Source organism: Humulus lupulus, chromosome 3 (assembly GCF_963169125.1).
Source record: "Humulus lupulus chromosome 3, drHumLupu1.1, whole genome shotgun sequence".
NCBI classification, from domain to species: domain Eukaryota; kingdom Viridiplantae; phylum Streptophyta; class Magnoliopsida; order Rosales; family Cannabaceae; genus Humulus; species Humulus lupulus.
Window position 1 is genome coordinate 200871333 of NC_084795.1, and position 15894 is coordinate 200887226.

The 15894-nt window shown below is 38.3% G+C and overlaps 1 protein-coding gene across 1 annotated transcript; it reads right to left on the bottom strand.

The window, feature by feature from the left end:
• Nucleotides 1-255: 255 nt before the first annotated feature.
• Nucleotides 256-13922, bottom strand: LOC133823357 (mitochondrial fission 1 protein A). The gene is made up of 5 exons (XM_062256042.1): nt 13761-13922; nt 12873-13011; nt 12096-12217; nt 667-730; nt 256-564 (listed from the first exon to the last, which is right to left on the bottom strand). Exons 1-5 carry the CDS (start codon nt 13851-13853, stop codon nt 479-481), a joined length of 504 nt encoding a protein of 167 aa, XP_062112026.1. The 5' UTR covers nt 13854-13922; the 3' UTR covers nt 256-478.
• Nucleotides 13923-15894: the final 1972 nt, after the last annotated feature.

The window sequence follows — 15894 nt, forward strand, 5'->3', positions numbered from 1 at the left end:
ATCTGTGTTGGAACAGAAAGTTCTCACATCTAACTCCCACTGAATTTTGAGAATCTCGGTTTCACCGAGATCATTGCTTGTTGTGCCTTCTGTATTCCAATACGTTGCTTTTTGGCTCGGTTTTTGAGTGCTATTATACATAAGATTATATAATGCGAAATAAGTGCTTGTAGAAGCACCGAATAGACTCATAAATTATAAGTACTTGTGGCATATAAACAACTATTACCTCTTTTATCTATAGCTAGGAGAAACTTACAAGAAAATTTATAAAATTGTATTGACTAGCAATAATATAGTTATTAACATTATGATTGTTTAAGCTATGTAAAAAAACATTCAAAACAAAAAAAAATTAATAATACTAAACAAAATAAACTTATTTCAGATGCTGAGATTATTAAACATAGCAGCTTTTGGAGTAAACCATTGACAGCACGTTGCCAGTTGATACACGAATTCGCAATTCATTCCTTCATCAGTTCCTTCGGGCAAATGCAGCAGCAATACCACCAGCTATAAGTCCAACCGCAGTAGCAGTGATGCCTATTCCAATAACACCATCTGCGATCCAAAAAACCAAAAGCAAAAGAAAAGAAAATTGTTGGCAATTCCTTCAGTCAAACGTTATAGGCTTTTGGCACAACATATTATACTGAAAGTTACCCTTAGCAATTCGGTCTTCAACTGTCTTCTTAAGGGTCAGAGCCTGCCTCCAATCAGGAGCAATCTACATAAGGGAAAACAAAGTATTAATTGAAAGCCACATGTGCACATATAGAATGAACTTTAGATATCTGTTGTTATGTCATATTAAGGGGGTTTTTATTTCTTGTAAGATGGATAGTCGACAGAATAGAAATCAAGATGATAATCAATTACACGTCTATAACATAAGAACATTTCCTATGCAGACAACATTATTGTTGAAAGATACCTAGCCTATAGTGCACAAATTGAATAAATGGATGAATCAATCAATTGATGTCTGTTTTCTTTCAGATATGGACTTCTAGGTACTAGCCAAAGAGGCAGGGGTTTATATCACCAGATCGTGGTAGGCAGTAACACTGGCTTATCAAAAGATAGTCTGGGCATGCCAATTAACAATTTGATTTGACCTTTTAGTTTCATCGTTAATTGGTGAAAGATATTACAGTTTCTTACAGCAGAATATAGATAATCAATCAGATGAATAAACTACAAAATATGTACAAAAAGTTCTATAACATAAGAACATTATTGTTGTATTAGTAATAATATTTGCCCCATTCAATTTCACCAATCCAACAACATAAAGTTCAACACTGTCAAAATTTTGAGAAAGTGTAGAAAAATATACTCTTGATGATGTTTTCATTTCTAAAGGTATAGGCTGAGTACAAAAGTATAGTACACATTAATTACACCTTAGCTTTAAAACACTAACAAATGAACTGTAAAATACTAACAAATAAATTCTGATTATTTCTACACCCTCCTTCAAGCCGGTGCATACAAGTCCCACATGCCCTGCATGCACACCTTTTTTTTTTTGTGAAAAAGAGAAGAAGACCACAAGTACATGAGTGGTCTGCTCCCACAATTTATTAAGAACCTCACTTTTGGCGGAGGAATACCATGATTACAAAAACAAAACAAAAGAAAAAACAAAAAGCAAAAACAACCTCGTTGAGCCAAGACACAACAAAACATTACAGAATTAAGTTCCAGTCTCTACGAAAGCAAGAGAAAGGAACCTCTTTTAAACCCTTAACTTCGTTCATCCACAAAGCAACCCAAAGCCTAATCTTATCCCACAACCCATCTATATCACTACTATGTTCCTCAAAAATCCTGTGCTTCAGCCACCGCGGTTGTCCAAAGAATTTGACCTTCCTTACTTCTACTGACATAAAATTGCAATAGTTTTGCACGTGATTGAGGTATTGTATAGCCCAACTCAGCCAAACCTCATCAAGATGTCTAAACAATAATTTTAAAACAAACTCACAAGGAAGGAAAAGGTAAAAAAAAAATAAAAAAACAAGAAAGGAAGAGGAGGCTGACATTTTCACTAGCCTTCCTGCACAACACGCACCAGCCCAGAGAGACATAAACGGTATCCCTTTTGAAGCACTTCATGCACATTAAGCCTCCCTCAGAACATTCTGACCTTTGGTGGGGCATGAGCCCTCCAAAGTGTTTTCGACCAAATAGGTGAAGGAATAGCATCGTCCTCCCTAAGGGCATTATAGGCCGATTTACAAGAAAACATCCCAGAGGAATCCAATCTCCAAATCCTGCAATCCTCAAGCACTTGACAGAGGCAGCCTGTGTCCAGAATATCTAAGAGACTAACCAAATCTGTTAGTTCTCTATCTCAAAGATTCCTTCGAAAATGTAGATTCCAATTCACTGGAGTTGAGTATTCTGCCACAAAATGGATATATAATGCTGCCTTTTTTCACATAACCTAGCTAGTCCGGGAAAGGTCTCACTTAAAGGCTGCTCACCAACCCAACTGTCCTCCCAAAACCGAATTCAGCGATCACTACCACCTTGAAAGAAAATAGTTGCAAAAAGTCCTCCTAAAAGGTCTATACCCTTCACCCGACTTCTATGTGTCCCTCTAGAGCTCTTATTAGTATCCCACCCATTGCAATGCATCCCATACTTACTTTTGATCACCCTACACCAAAGAGAATCTTGCTATAAGGGAAATCTCCACAGCCATTTCATCAAAAGTGACTTGTTTCTCAACCGCAAATTACCAATACCCAAACCACCCTTGTTTTTCAAGCGGCACACTACTTCCCAAGAGATTAAGTGATCTCCCTTCCCCAACTCTCCTCCCTCCCATAGAAAATTCCTAATACTTCTTTCCAAAATCTCTATCACATGGTCGGGCATTCTAAACAGAGACAAGTAGTAAATGGGCAGGGACGATAACACATAATTAATTAACATTAACCTTCCCCCTCTAGACAAGTAAGCATTCTTCCATCATTCCAGACGCTTAGACACCTTTCTAATCACAAATTCCCAACAACTAATCTTTCTTGGACTATCTCCAAGCGGCAATCCCAAATAAGTCAGCGGCCAATCTCCCACAACACAACCCAAAGAATAAGCTTCAAAATGCAGCCAGTCCTCCTCCACATTAATACCCAAAAAGTTTTTTTTATTCAAATTAATTTTGAGGCTCGAAAGGAAAGCAAAGGCCATCAAAGTCTGAATAAGCCTATTCAGAAATTGAGTATTTGCTTCAACAAAAAACAACGTATTGTCTGCGAACTGCAAATGTGTGACTTCTACTTTATCATTTTCCTACCACAAAACAATGTAACAAATCTGCACTTCTAGCCTTGCTCACCAATCTCCCCAAAACATCCACCACTAAAGTAAAAAGAAAGGGAGAAAGAGGATCACCTTGTCACAACCCCCTTGACCCTACAATCTTGCCTCTCGGTTTCCATTGATAAAAATTGAGAATGAGACTGATTTAAGGCAGCCCATGATCCACTTCCTCCATTTTCTGCCAAATTTTTCTCTTCAAGAACGAAATCTAAGAACTTCCATTCAGCAAAATCGTAGGCTTTTTCAAAATGCACTTTGAAAATCACTCCCTTCTTCCTCATGCATCTGTACTCATTTACTACTTCGTTAGCTACCATTGCAACGTCCATGATTTGACGCCCAACCACAAAAGCACTTTGAGTTTCGAAGATCATCTCTGGTAACACCTCTCTCGATCTCATGGACAGTATTTTAGAAATTACTTTGTACAAACTTGTGACCAAACTAATGGGCCTAAATTCTTTAACCTTGCACGAGTTTATCTTCTTAGGAATGAGGCATATGTAAGTTTCGTTGGTGCCTTTATTGATCACTACATTTTCTTCAAATTCACCTAAAACTTTTATCAAATCCTCTTTAATCACCTTCCAATTTTCCTTATAAACAGCCATCATGATATCATTGGGCCCAGGGTCTTTGTCACTGTCGCATTGAAAGACAGCTGTTTGATCTCTTCCTCCCCAAAAGGTCTCTCCAACCATTCAGAAATAGCTTGGGATAAGCCGCCCCATTCAAGCCCCTCAAAACCCACAAAAGACTGTTGGACAGACCTGTATAACTCTTCGTAATACCTCACCACTTCCCTTTTCGATTTCAGCATCTTCTTCCACAATTGAGCCATCGTCACACTCAACCTTGGAAATGTAATTTTTTGCCTTTCTCGCATTCATCAAGTTATGAAACAAGTGAGTATTGTCATCGCCATCCTTAGCCCATTGAAACTTTGACCTTGTTCTAATAGCCTTTTCCTCGTCAAGAATAAGGATCAGATTCCACCCTCTCCCGTGCTCTTCCTTATCCAACTTCTGAATTCTACGCTCAATCGCTTGTTTAGTAGTTACTTGCCTTCCCATTTCATCAAAGCTCCACTACTTTACATTGTTCTTAACGGAATCAAGCCTCCTCATGAATTTGTAACCTTCCCAGCCAATAATATTGGTTTTTGTCCACCATTTTTTAAACTCCTTTTTAAACCTTTTATGACTCAGCCACCTATTATCGAATCTAAAAGGGGAAGGACCCCACTTAAGAGGGAGAGCATCAATCAAAACAGGGCAATGATCGGAAATAGGTCGAACTTCCATAGATTGACGAACAAAAGGGAACCGACCTCCCCACCATAGACTAAACAAAAATCTATCCAATCTGCTGCATATAGGAAACTCTGAAATTAGACCAAGTAAATTAGACATTATTCAACCTCAAATCTTGTAAAGCAAGCTCCCTGATTAACTCATCAAATAATCTCATACTTCTAGTTGTAGTGTTACTGTTAACTTTCTCATGAGTATTCCTGACGACATTAAAATCACCTCCCACCAGCCATCTATCCTCACACAAACTGCTCAAACCAGCCAACTTGTCCCGAAACTGATCTCGTCCACAAGTGCTACTAGGACTGTATACCCCAGAAAACCACCAACTTTCTGCAGTCTTCCTCAATTTTAACGGAGATTGAGTGTTCCCCAACCATTGACTCAGTCACTTTAATCCTCTTGGAATCCCAAATCACCACAATACCTCCAGATCTTCCTAAGGAAGGGAGACTCACCCATTGTTTAAATCTAGATTTCCAAACACTACCAACAAAACTTCGATCTATGCTTCCTCTCTTCGTTTCTTGTATTACAACAATATCTGGACTAATCTTACAAACCACCTCTTTAATAGCTCTCCTCTTAGAAGAAATACTGCTTCCTCTAAAATTCCACGGCATTATCTTCATTGATTTACCACTTTCTTCCCCTTCTCTGTCCTATTCTGATCATAGTTAACGTTAAATGCTAGATTTTTTAACTCCCTACTTCCCCTCTTTTTCGTTTCCTTGACCTAAGTCTTTCATTAACTTGAAGTTCCATATTTGCCCGTAAACTCTCTATTTCTACTCATTTGATTATCTTATCCTTCTATAGAGTTATTTGATTATTCTCCTCCCTGACTCCGTCCTCCTTGGTATGAATACTACCTTGGCCCAAGCTTCAAAGTCATACCCCTCTTGATTTGACCCGCTACTTTCTGAACTCAAGCGATGAACTTTCTCTTCCACCATTTCTTCAAATATAAAATGATTTTCAAGGTTATCCCGCCACGCTGCTCAATCTTCCTGCACCTCTCTCAGAACACTTCTCTTTCCATATGCTTTCCTTCTTCTGGTCATCATCGCTACTGTCTATCTCTGTAATTCTCAGAGTTGGGCCACTTTTGGGTCTTTTCTTGTTCTATTTGTAATCGGACCACCTGTTAATTTCTGGTTGCAGAAATCATTCTTACCTTTTGGTTTGATTTTATTCAGTCTTTCTTTAAAAAAATTTGGGCAGCCCACTACGGGCCCATTCTCTAAAGTAATTCATCTTTGCCTTCTTTTCCTTCCTTACACAACCTAGCGAGCCCCACAACTTCAACCCACTTCCCTAGCCACTTGGCTCGAATATCAATAAAGCCCCCAATCCTCATTCCTGGCCTAACCATGTGGTTAAATAATAAGGGACTAGAAGACAAAATATCTCCAATCTTAACTTCAACAAAGGAAAGTTGCATGTCATAAAAAATTCCATATCTACAAGATATCAACAGATCCCTTTTGATTCTGCTAAAAATCCTAGGCAAATCAATATTATTAAAAACATTCCTTTTTTGAAAAATTCTTCTCCTTATCCTTCGACTGATTTCCCCTAGGAATTAGGGTATGACATAACTCTCCCTGAAAATCAGGGAAAATTTGAGATGTTGACTCCACATTGTTCTTTCCCCCACCTAAATCGACAACCCCAGCCACCGCCACAACTTCAGGCTCCAGCACTTGATTTCCAGTAACTATCAGTCCGGTCACGTTTTCACCACCTGAAACTTCTATGATTTCGTCACAAAACACCTTCGCACCACCTTCATCGGCAGATTTAGGATCATTCTGAACCTGCTTCCTAACCCATATACTGTCTTTGTCTTTGCCATATACAGGGCTGCTTTTGGACTGAAAATTTTGCTCTCTCAGCTTGAATAATCTTAAAGTAATAAAATTTCCATCATAGGGCAGAACGATGGCCGCCAAAATAAATCCAATAGTCTCTGATTACCCTCAAACGAGCATGAGACACATCCTTCATCTCTAAAGAACCTTTGTCCACATCCACATAGAGCCCCTATAACCTTAAAAACATGGATATTCCAAATAGGACGACATCAACCCCGATCCAATTATGATGGCAGTTGACTTTCTTTTCTCCCGACAGCCGGCTCCAACTCCAAGGGACAACATAAATCTATGTAACATTAGGAATAACTATTACTCCTTTAGAGAACAAATCTTTTTGTATAGTTGCACTAGGACACCATAGAATAGCTCTATCATCAAAGAAAAAAGACATTTCAACATCTACTTGTACTTCTCGTTATATGCCTTCCATAATAATTTTCCAAGAAAAATGGCTATCCTTCGCATCAACAAAACAGCATGACCCTTCTTGCTTGGTACTTCATGACTATCAAAGTTTGTATAACTAGTGTCCCCCTCACCCTCACCCTTCCCAGTTACCACAGAGACCCAAGATTTCTTGGGCACCCTGTTATTCAAAGGAAATATCCTTTGTAAACTCCTATCAATTCTGCCAACAATCCCATCAAGACAATTATTCAACTCCTTCCAACTTGACTCCTATCCCTCATCAAGTATAATAACACTTCTCAAAACATTGTTCTTCAACGTGGAAACTTTGAGAAAGGCTCCTCTAATATTCCTGAAGTATTCAATGAATACATTCCCACTGTTATTTTTGAAAAATGCTTGTAACCCTTCTTTTCCTCATCCTTCATTGACAACAAGCTCAGAATCTCTTCAATCAACCACCTTGCACCATCCAGTGTCAACGTGATCTCATACCCTGATAACCTTGTTCTCTCACACAAATGAACAGTCCCTCCATCTTTGGAAAGAGTCAACATGAACACCTTATGTTCTGTTTTAAAACTCCAATAACGTCTAGGTCCATTACTAGAATATTCAATAATAGAACCACCATTTCATCCAATTCCAGTAGGGAAAAGGATTTTTTCTTTCCCATAACCAGTTATGGTATTCACTCTTCCCTGCCCTCCCATGACCGTAAGGGCCATGGGAAACCAACATATACAAACACCATCTCTCACTCAAACGAGGAGAGAGAACAGAGCATCACTACTACAGTTAACATGTCATGTTTAGATTGTCATTAAATGTTGCTATTGCCCCCAGCTTGCACACTTGCTCATCAAAGCTTTCTTTTGATAATCCTTTTGTCAGCAAATCAAAAGTTTCTTGTTTGCTTGGCACATAAACAACACATTTTTTTCTTCAATTTTTTCTTTTATGAAAGGACGATCCACCTCCACATGTTTGGTTCTATCATGATGAACCGGATTGTGTACTATATTAATAGCTGATTTATTGTCACCGTATAGTTTCAAAGGATCCGTCCTTTGAAGTTGTAGTTCTTCAAGAACTCGTTTGATCCAGATCAATTCACATACTCGTTGAGCAAGAGCTCTATGCTCAGCTTCAGCACTGCTTCTTACAACAAGTTGTTTCTTGCTTCTCGAAGTAACAAGGGGAAAACCTTGGTACAATATCAAGATGTTGATCTTTTGTCCTCAATTGAACCTGCCCAGTTTGCATCTGTGAAAGCTTCTATGCCTCTTTCTTCATTTTTTCTGAACAGACCTTTTCCTAGTGTCTTCTTTAGATACAGGAGTATCATGGAAACCGTCTCCAAGTGTTATTCTAAAGGTTTGTTGATATACTGACTGACCAAGCTAATTGCAAAGGCAATGTCAGGTCTGGTGTGAGACAAATAAATCAATTTTCCCACTAGTCGTTGATACATCCCTTTGTCTACAAGTATCTCATTTTCTTTATTCTTATACTTCCCTTTGGGGTTCCACTGGTGTTGCTGCTGGTTTACACCTAAGCATACCAGTCTCTGAGTAGATCAATAATATACATACGTTGAGAGACTAAAATTCCCCACTTGGTTCTTGCAAACTCCATACCTAGAAAGTATCAAATCTGACCAAGATCTTTTACCTCAAATTCTTGGGCTAGTAGTCTTTTATGCTCTTCCATTCCATTAAGGTCATTTCCAGCTAGATTCATATCATCAACATATATAATAAGAATTGCAATCTTACCATCTTGTGAATGTTTGAAGAATAGAGTATGATCCAACTAACCTTGTTTGTACCCACGCTTCTTAATCACTTGATTGAACCTCTCAAACCATGCTCGTGGTGACTACTTCAAGTCATAGAGAGATTTCTTTAAGTAACATGTTGTTTCTTGTCCATATTTTCCTTCGAAGCAAGGAGGAATCTTCATATAGACCTCTTCCTCTAAATTTCTGTTTAGGAAGGCGTTCTTAATATCAAGTGGCTGCAATGCCAATCAAGATTAGCAGCTATTGATAGGAGAGTTCATAGTGTTTAGTTTTGCCACTGGTGCAAACGTCTCTGTGTAGTCCACCCTGTAAGTTTGAGTGAAACCCTTAGCAACCAATCTCATCTTGTATCTTTCTATAATACCATTAGCTTGGTATTTCATTGTGAATACCCACTTGCATCCTACCACATTCTTGTCTTTCGGCTGAGCAATTATTTTCCAAGGTGCATTTTCTTTCCAACGCCCATATTTCCTCTTCAACCACTTTCTTCCACTCAAGAATGGATACGGCTTCATCAATATTTTTTGAAATAATTGTCTCCTCAATTTTGGCAGCAAAGACTCTAAATTTTGGTGTGAGTCTGTTGTAGCACACATACTTAGATATAGGATGTAAAGTACAATTCCTCACTCCCTTCCTTTTGCAATGGGTAGATCCGATTCTATCACACTCGAACTAGGATTAGAATCAAATGAAATTGGGCTCAAAGAATCACTTACATTGGAATTTGTCACTGTTTAGACTCATGGGAGACGAGATCCGTAGCTAGCGGTATTACTTGATGTTTGTCCCGTCGTCTAATATAAACCAACAACTCTTTCTGCGTTTATTTGGTCTATCTTTTCCATTTCACGTGTTTTGTTCAGACATTAGCACAGAGTGAATTCAGGTCCTAACATTGGTAAACAAGTATCCCACAGTGAGTATCACTAACATTCCCTCCCTGAAGCGAAGTGTTGAAATAAAAAGGTTGCTCTTTATTGACTGTGACGTCTGATGAGACTAAGGAGACGAGTGAGAGGGTTGTAACATTTGTAGCCCTTTTTGGTGGAAGAATACCCAAGGAAAATATAGTTTTGAGAACGAGGATCAAGTTTGGTATGATTATGTCCTAAAACATGAGCATAGGTTGTGCAACCAAACGTTTTTAGTGGAATATCTAAGAGTAGGAGAATATGAGGATAAATCTTAAGAAGAGAAGAAATTGGAGTTTGATATTGTAAGACAGAAGAAGGCATTCTATTGATTAAATAAGTTGCTGTCAAAACAGTTTCTCCCCAAAAAATCTTAGGAACCATAGTAAACATGAGCGCCCTAGCAACTTCTAACAAATGTCAATTTTTCCTTTCTACAATCCCATTTTGTTGGGGATTACGAACACATGAACTCTAATGGTCAATGTCATTAGAGAAGAGAATCACTAAGATTGATTTAAAATATTATATACCATTATCAGTGTGCAGAACTAGGAGATTAGCTTGAAATTGATTTCTAATCATTGAATGAAATTTTTTGAAAGTGGCAGCAGCATCAGATTTGTCTTTTAAAAGAAATACCCAAGTTAAACGAGTATGATCATCTATAAATGATATAAACAAGCGGGTATTAGAGATATTTGTAATGCGGGACAGCCACCACATGTCACTATGAATGAGAGTGAAATGATGAGATGCCTTGCAAGGGCGAGAACGAAAAACACTTCGAGTATGTTTTGCAAATTGACACACTTCACATTTAAACGTGCTCAAGTGTTTGTTTTGAAACAGACTAGAAAACAAATGTTTTAGATAGGGAAAACTAGGATGTCCTAATTGGTAATGCCATCTCATAATATCAATATTAGAAGCAGTACAATCAGAATGCAGCGTTTCATTACCTTGAGCAGATGACGGATCAACATCAAAGTAGTACAGCCCGATACATTCTCTCGCACTTCCAATCATCTTCCCCGAGGACATTTCATCACAACATGAGCGAGAGGATTTTGCAATATAACCTTGATCAAGGGTAAGTTTGCTAATAAAGGGGAGATTACAAGATAGATTTGGCACATGGAGGACATTTTTAAGAGTAAGGAGAGGAGATAGATAAACTGAATCTTTACCAGCCACAGTTGATAGAGAGCCATCAACAATTTTTATTTTACTAGTACCTGGATAAGGACTACAAGTAATGAACTGTTGAGATTGACCAGTCATGTGGTCAAATGCGCCGGAGTCGATGATCCATGGCGAGATTTGAGCAGTAAATGCAGCAGAAGTGTTTGGAGTGGAGAAAAATCCCGGAGAATTTCAAATCTGGCGTGGAAGTCGACTTGAGCAGCCTATGAAGTTGAGTAATCTGATCTGTGGTGAAAGGGAATGCCTCAGGTTGAGCAGCAATCATAGCGTACCAAGTGGTGTTGAGATCAGTTTGAGAAGTGAACATGGTCGATTTTCAATGGTCAGAATAAAAAAAATTGAACATACCAAAAAAAAGCAAGTGCAAGAACACGCTGAGGTGATGAGGAGAACCACAGATGAAGCAAGCCGAAGAAGAAGACGCCGGAAAAATGGTCGTCAGAGGTTGTCATGCACCAATACGCGCCGACGCATAGCAAAGATGGCAGCTACTGGAGGTGGCACATGGGACTCACGTGCAACTCTAATGGGCACCCGATTTTGGGGATTTGTCGATCGGAGGCTTGGCAAACTCCCTAGGTCGAAGGTGAGAATAGAAGACGCACTCCTAAATAGTTTTCTAAGATTGAACCTTAAGAGTAGCAAACCCTAATTTTTAAGAAAGGGCTAAGAAAAAAAATTGAAAAAGAATCCCAATTTTTGAGCTTCTAATGCTCTGAGATACCATGTAGAAAAATGATTGATATTTTCATTTCTAAAGGAATAGTCTTTAAATAGGTTGAGTACAAAAGTATATTCTAGGTACAAACTAAATTACACATTAATTACACCTTAGTTGTAAAACACTAACTAATGAACGGTAAAATACTAACAAATAAATTCTGATTATTTCTACAGAAAGTACCAATTCTCTGGCACTATAATAATAAATATGAATTACATAATCATAGGTCGAGTACAAAGGTATATTCTAGGTATAAACTAAATTACACATTAACTACATCTTAGTTGTAAAACACTAACTAATGAACGGTAAAATACTAACAAATAAATTCTGATTATTTCTACAGAAAGTACCAATCCTCTGGCACTATAATAATAAATATGAATTACATAATCATATATCGCTGCATACTGCATGCATGAAGAGGCAGATAAAAATAGGATGACAATACTATATAAATAGTAGGTTTTATGGTTATGGTGAAAACCATGGGAAAAAACAAACCTCTAAGCATTGCTCCAGCAGCTGCCGACTTTTTGAATATTCACTGCTTCGGTAATATCCAACAGCCAGAAGGTATAGCTTCTCTCTCTGTTCCAAAGGTGAGCTAGTATTTGTCAAAGAAGCTGCAGATGTTAATGTTATATCAGAATATTTCCTCAACGTAAACAGATACAAGTGCAGGATGAACTCCTGCATTATTCAAGATATATAAAACATTGGGAATTTGGGAGCAGGGGTAAGCCATAAGAAAAAAGTTATAGTTAACCAAAACAGAAAAGCAAACGCAATATGCAGAACATTTTTAATTTTGGCAAATCAATATAAACGGGTTAGTAGAAAGAGGAGAAAAGAATAAAAAAAACATAGGCCAAACTGTATGGCAGGGAATAAGAAATGCATAAAACAATCCACAACAACTGACATTCATATTTTTTTTTCTAAATTTTCTAATATTTTTCTTCTTAAATAGAAGAGTATGACAGGTGCACACAAACATGAGAGAGATGGAGATGGAAACCCAATTCAAGGAAAAAAAAAAAACAAAGCGTTAGGTACAAAATAAGAAATGCATACCAAAAGCTTATGCAAAGAGAGAGCATATTAAAAAGAACATTAACATTTACAGGAAAGACCCATAAAGCTATGGACAAACAAGAAAAGTCTTGTCAACAACTACAACAGCCATGCAAAAATCTGTTCCGTTCCTTCCACAGCAGCCAGTCAATTCTTTACCATGATAAATTTGTTTTTAAGGAAAAATTACACTTCACATTTCACCTTCAAGCATGGCCACCCCACGCTTCACGTCTTCTGGTTGCCTTGAGTGAACGAGTGCCCATGACAATCGCATAATGCTTTCATTCTTACGTTCATCTGACCCACCATCAGAAGCCTCTGCAACTTCTCTCTCACAGCCCTGATGTAGTGCAGTACAGTGTAAAAAGAAAGAAAAACTCGGAAGAACAGAACAGACTAGATAGTAAAATATCTGAACGAGTAAATACCAGTAGAGGTAATAACAACAGAAGCATATGGTTACATTAAAAAATCACAAAAAGGTGAATAATGTTATGTGATTTATTGAAGCCTGCAATACCGCACAAACTACTTATCTTAGAAAGCTATACATTATCGTCTTAGAAATCAAACTAAAACAAACACTTTTACACTGAAGAAATTCTGTTATGCGCTTATGCGAAGTTAACAAATGTTCTTCAATGGATTGCTCTCACGAACACGCTAAATAAATCTCATTTTATTTGACAAAAGAACTCCTTCCCATAGGCAATACGAATAAATTGAAACAATTGCTTATAATTGGAAAATATTAGATACATCACCTAAGAAAATTGTCACAAAAACCATACGAAAACTCATTGGTTTACCCAAAAAGTAAACACCATAGATTATAAATGAAGAAATATAGCTACAGAACAATATAGGTTAACAAGGGAAAAAAATGCAATAAAAGGGAACAGAGCAGAAAGTTAGGGTCTCTAATCGAGTAAACTCATGCAAACGAAACAGCTTCTCTCAATTATTTTCTGATTTTTTTTTTTATAAGTTTTTCTTCGACTTTCTTTCTCCCCAGGGTTATCTCGAGAAACAAACAGAAACGCAGTGTAGATTAAAGCGTGAATACACATAGAGACACAGTATACATACAAGTATTACGTCGCGATCGCACCAAGGAATCTGGTCTCCGCCACTGAAAAAGGAACCGACGGATTCGAAGAACTTTCCGATTTTCGCTTCCATTTGCAGAATGATTACTCTGCTCCGAGGTCTGAAGGAGAAATATGGGTTTAAGTTACCTTCAGGAGAAGATGCGTTCTCACAATCCATTTTTATTTTTATTTTTATTAGAATTCTTTCTTACACTTTTAACCGTACATTTACTAAAATGCCCTTAATCATACTAAAAAATAATTAAATTAACTATTAAGCAACTCATAAAAACATAAGGAAAATTTGAGCTTCTATGTGTTTTACCTAAAAGTTAGCATGATCACGTGGTGCGAGATTTTGACACGTGGCAGTCAAATGACAGCCTAATCCACAGATACCTCGTCGACCCTCGACTAAAAAGGAATAATTATTTCTTATCGCTGATCATATTTAAAGGCTTTTTGGATAATTGCTAACCAGGTTAGTTGGTGCACATGACCAGAGCTGGTCAGATAGTATTGTACCCCAAAAATATGAGTTGAATTACTCAGCACGGCGAATAGCTGGCAGACAAATGCATGAAGACAGCGAACATATAGGGCATCTCGTTAACTTTGGAGTGAACAGCTCGAACCTCCAAGTCGCCTCTTGCGCCAATAATTTAGCTTGAGATGTGCGACATCTAGATCGCCTTTGTGAAACTCTGAACGTGACTCGTGTCAGTTCAGATTAGTTCTTTAACGCCCAGCTCGAAGGAAGTGTTCAGCTCACGGAAACCTGGTCATAACACACAGTGAATGATCCCAAAAGACTCAGAAATTCCTTATACGCTCATTAATGCTCATATATTAGTCTGTATTTATTACTTGATACTGTGGGCATAGAATCAATATGTGTTATCCCCAAAAATGGAGATTGATGACGTGGCAATAAAGGTGACAAGTGGCAGTGCATGGTCAGTAAAAGACATATTAATAGTCAATAAATACATTGACTCATCAGAGTTGTGATAAAGTGACCCGGTAGACTGGTGAAGAGTTTGGACTGCTTGAAAGATGTCATAACCAAGCCAAGTGCATCATAGGAGACCCCAAGGGGGTGGTCCTAGGAGAGCTAAGGAGAGTGCATCCTAGGAGATCCCAAGGGTGTGGTCCGAGGAGACCCCAAGGGGGTGGTCCTAGGAGAGCTAAGGAGAGTGCATCCTAGGAGATCCCAAGGGTGTGGTCCGAGGAAAGCTAAGGAGAGTGCATCCTAGGAGAGCTAAGGAGAGTGCATCCTAGGAGATCCCAAGGGTGTGGTCTGAGGAGACCCCAAGGGTGAGGTCCGAGGAGAGCCCAAGAATTTGGTCTTTATACATATGTCCAGCAAGTGCATGGTTGCCCAAATAAAGAGTGCCATGTTAGAGGAGAGATATGGCATGCTAGAGGAGAGTCCCATGTTAGAGGAGATATGACATGTTAGAGGAGAGGAGTGCATGTCCTACCACCATGCACTTGTCCGACCAACAAAAACATGTCCTACCACCATGCACATGTCCGACCAGCACTTGCATGAGTGGTTAGTAGGAGGTGGACCAACTAGCTAGAGGATGACTAAGTCAAGATTCCTAGAAACGGCTTCAACAAGATACGCGGGAATCTCTCATTCTTCCCACAAATGGGGGGTTTTGTTACATTTTGAATGTTTTTTGTAATTTAAATGTAATAAGTATAATAAAATATCCCGATTCTAGGAGATACCGTATGTATGACCCTAAGCCTATAAATAGAGGACTTATGGGATTAGAGAGGGGCTTCTTCTGCTTCTTCTTTCTAGAGATAGAAAATTTGGGTCTGAGTATTCTAGAGAGAGAAAATTTGGGTCTGAGTATTCTAGAGAGAGAAAGTGCTGGTATTTGAAAGGATTCTTGTATTTTTGCAATCTGTACTGAAGAAACTCAGTTGGCTCAGTCCATCTGATCTTGAGTACAGATCTATAATCACAACTCTAAGTAGATTAGGCTATTACCGACTGATCGGGGCTGAACCACTATAAAAATCTTGTGTGTTATTTACTTTTCTTGTTTGAACTGTCTGTGTTATTTAAATTCTATTGAAGGTTTTTCGTATTTGACGTTCTCACGTCGTTGGCT

Coding starts and splice junctions, on each gene's coding strand:
- LOC133823357 (XM_062256042.1), bottom strand. CDS start 13,853: ATGGAAGCGAAAATCGGAAAGTTCTTCGAATCCGTCGGTTCCTTTTTC. Junction 12,218..12,872: donor TGGGGTGGCCATGCTTGAAG/GTGAAATGTGAA, acceptor TAACATCTGCAG/CTTCTTTGACAAATACTAGC. Junction 565..666: donor TGAAGACCGAATTGCTAAGG/GTAACTTTCAGT, acceptor TTTGGATCGCAG/ATGGTGTTATTGGAATAGGC.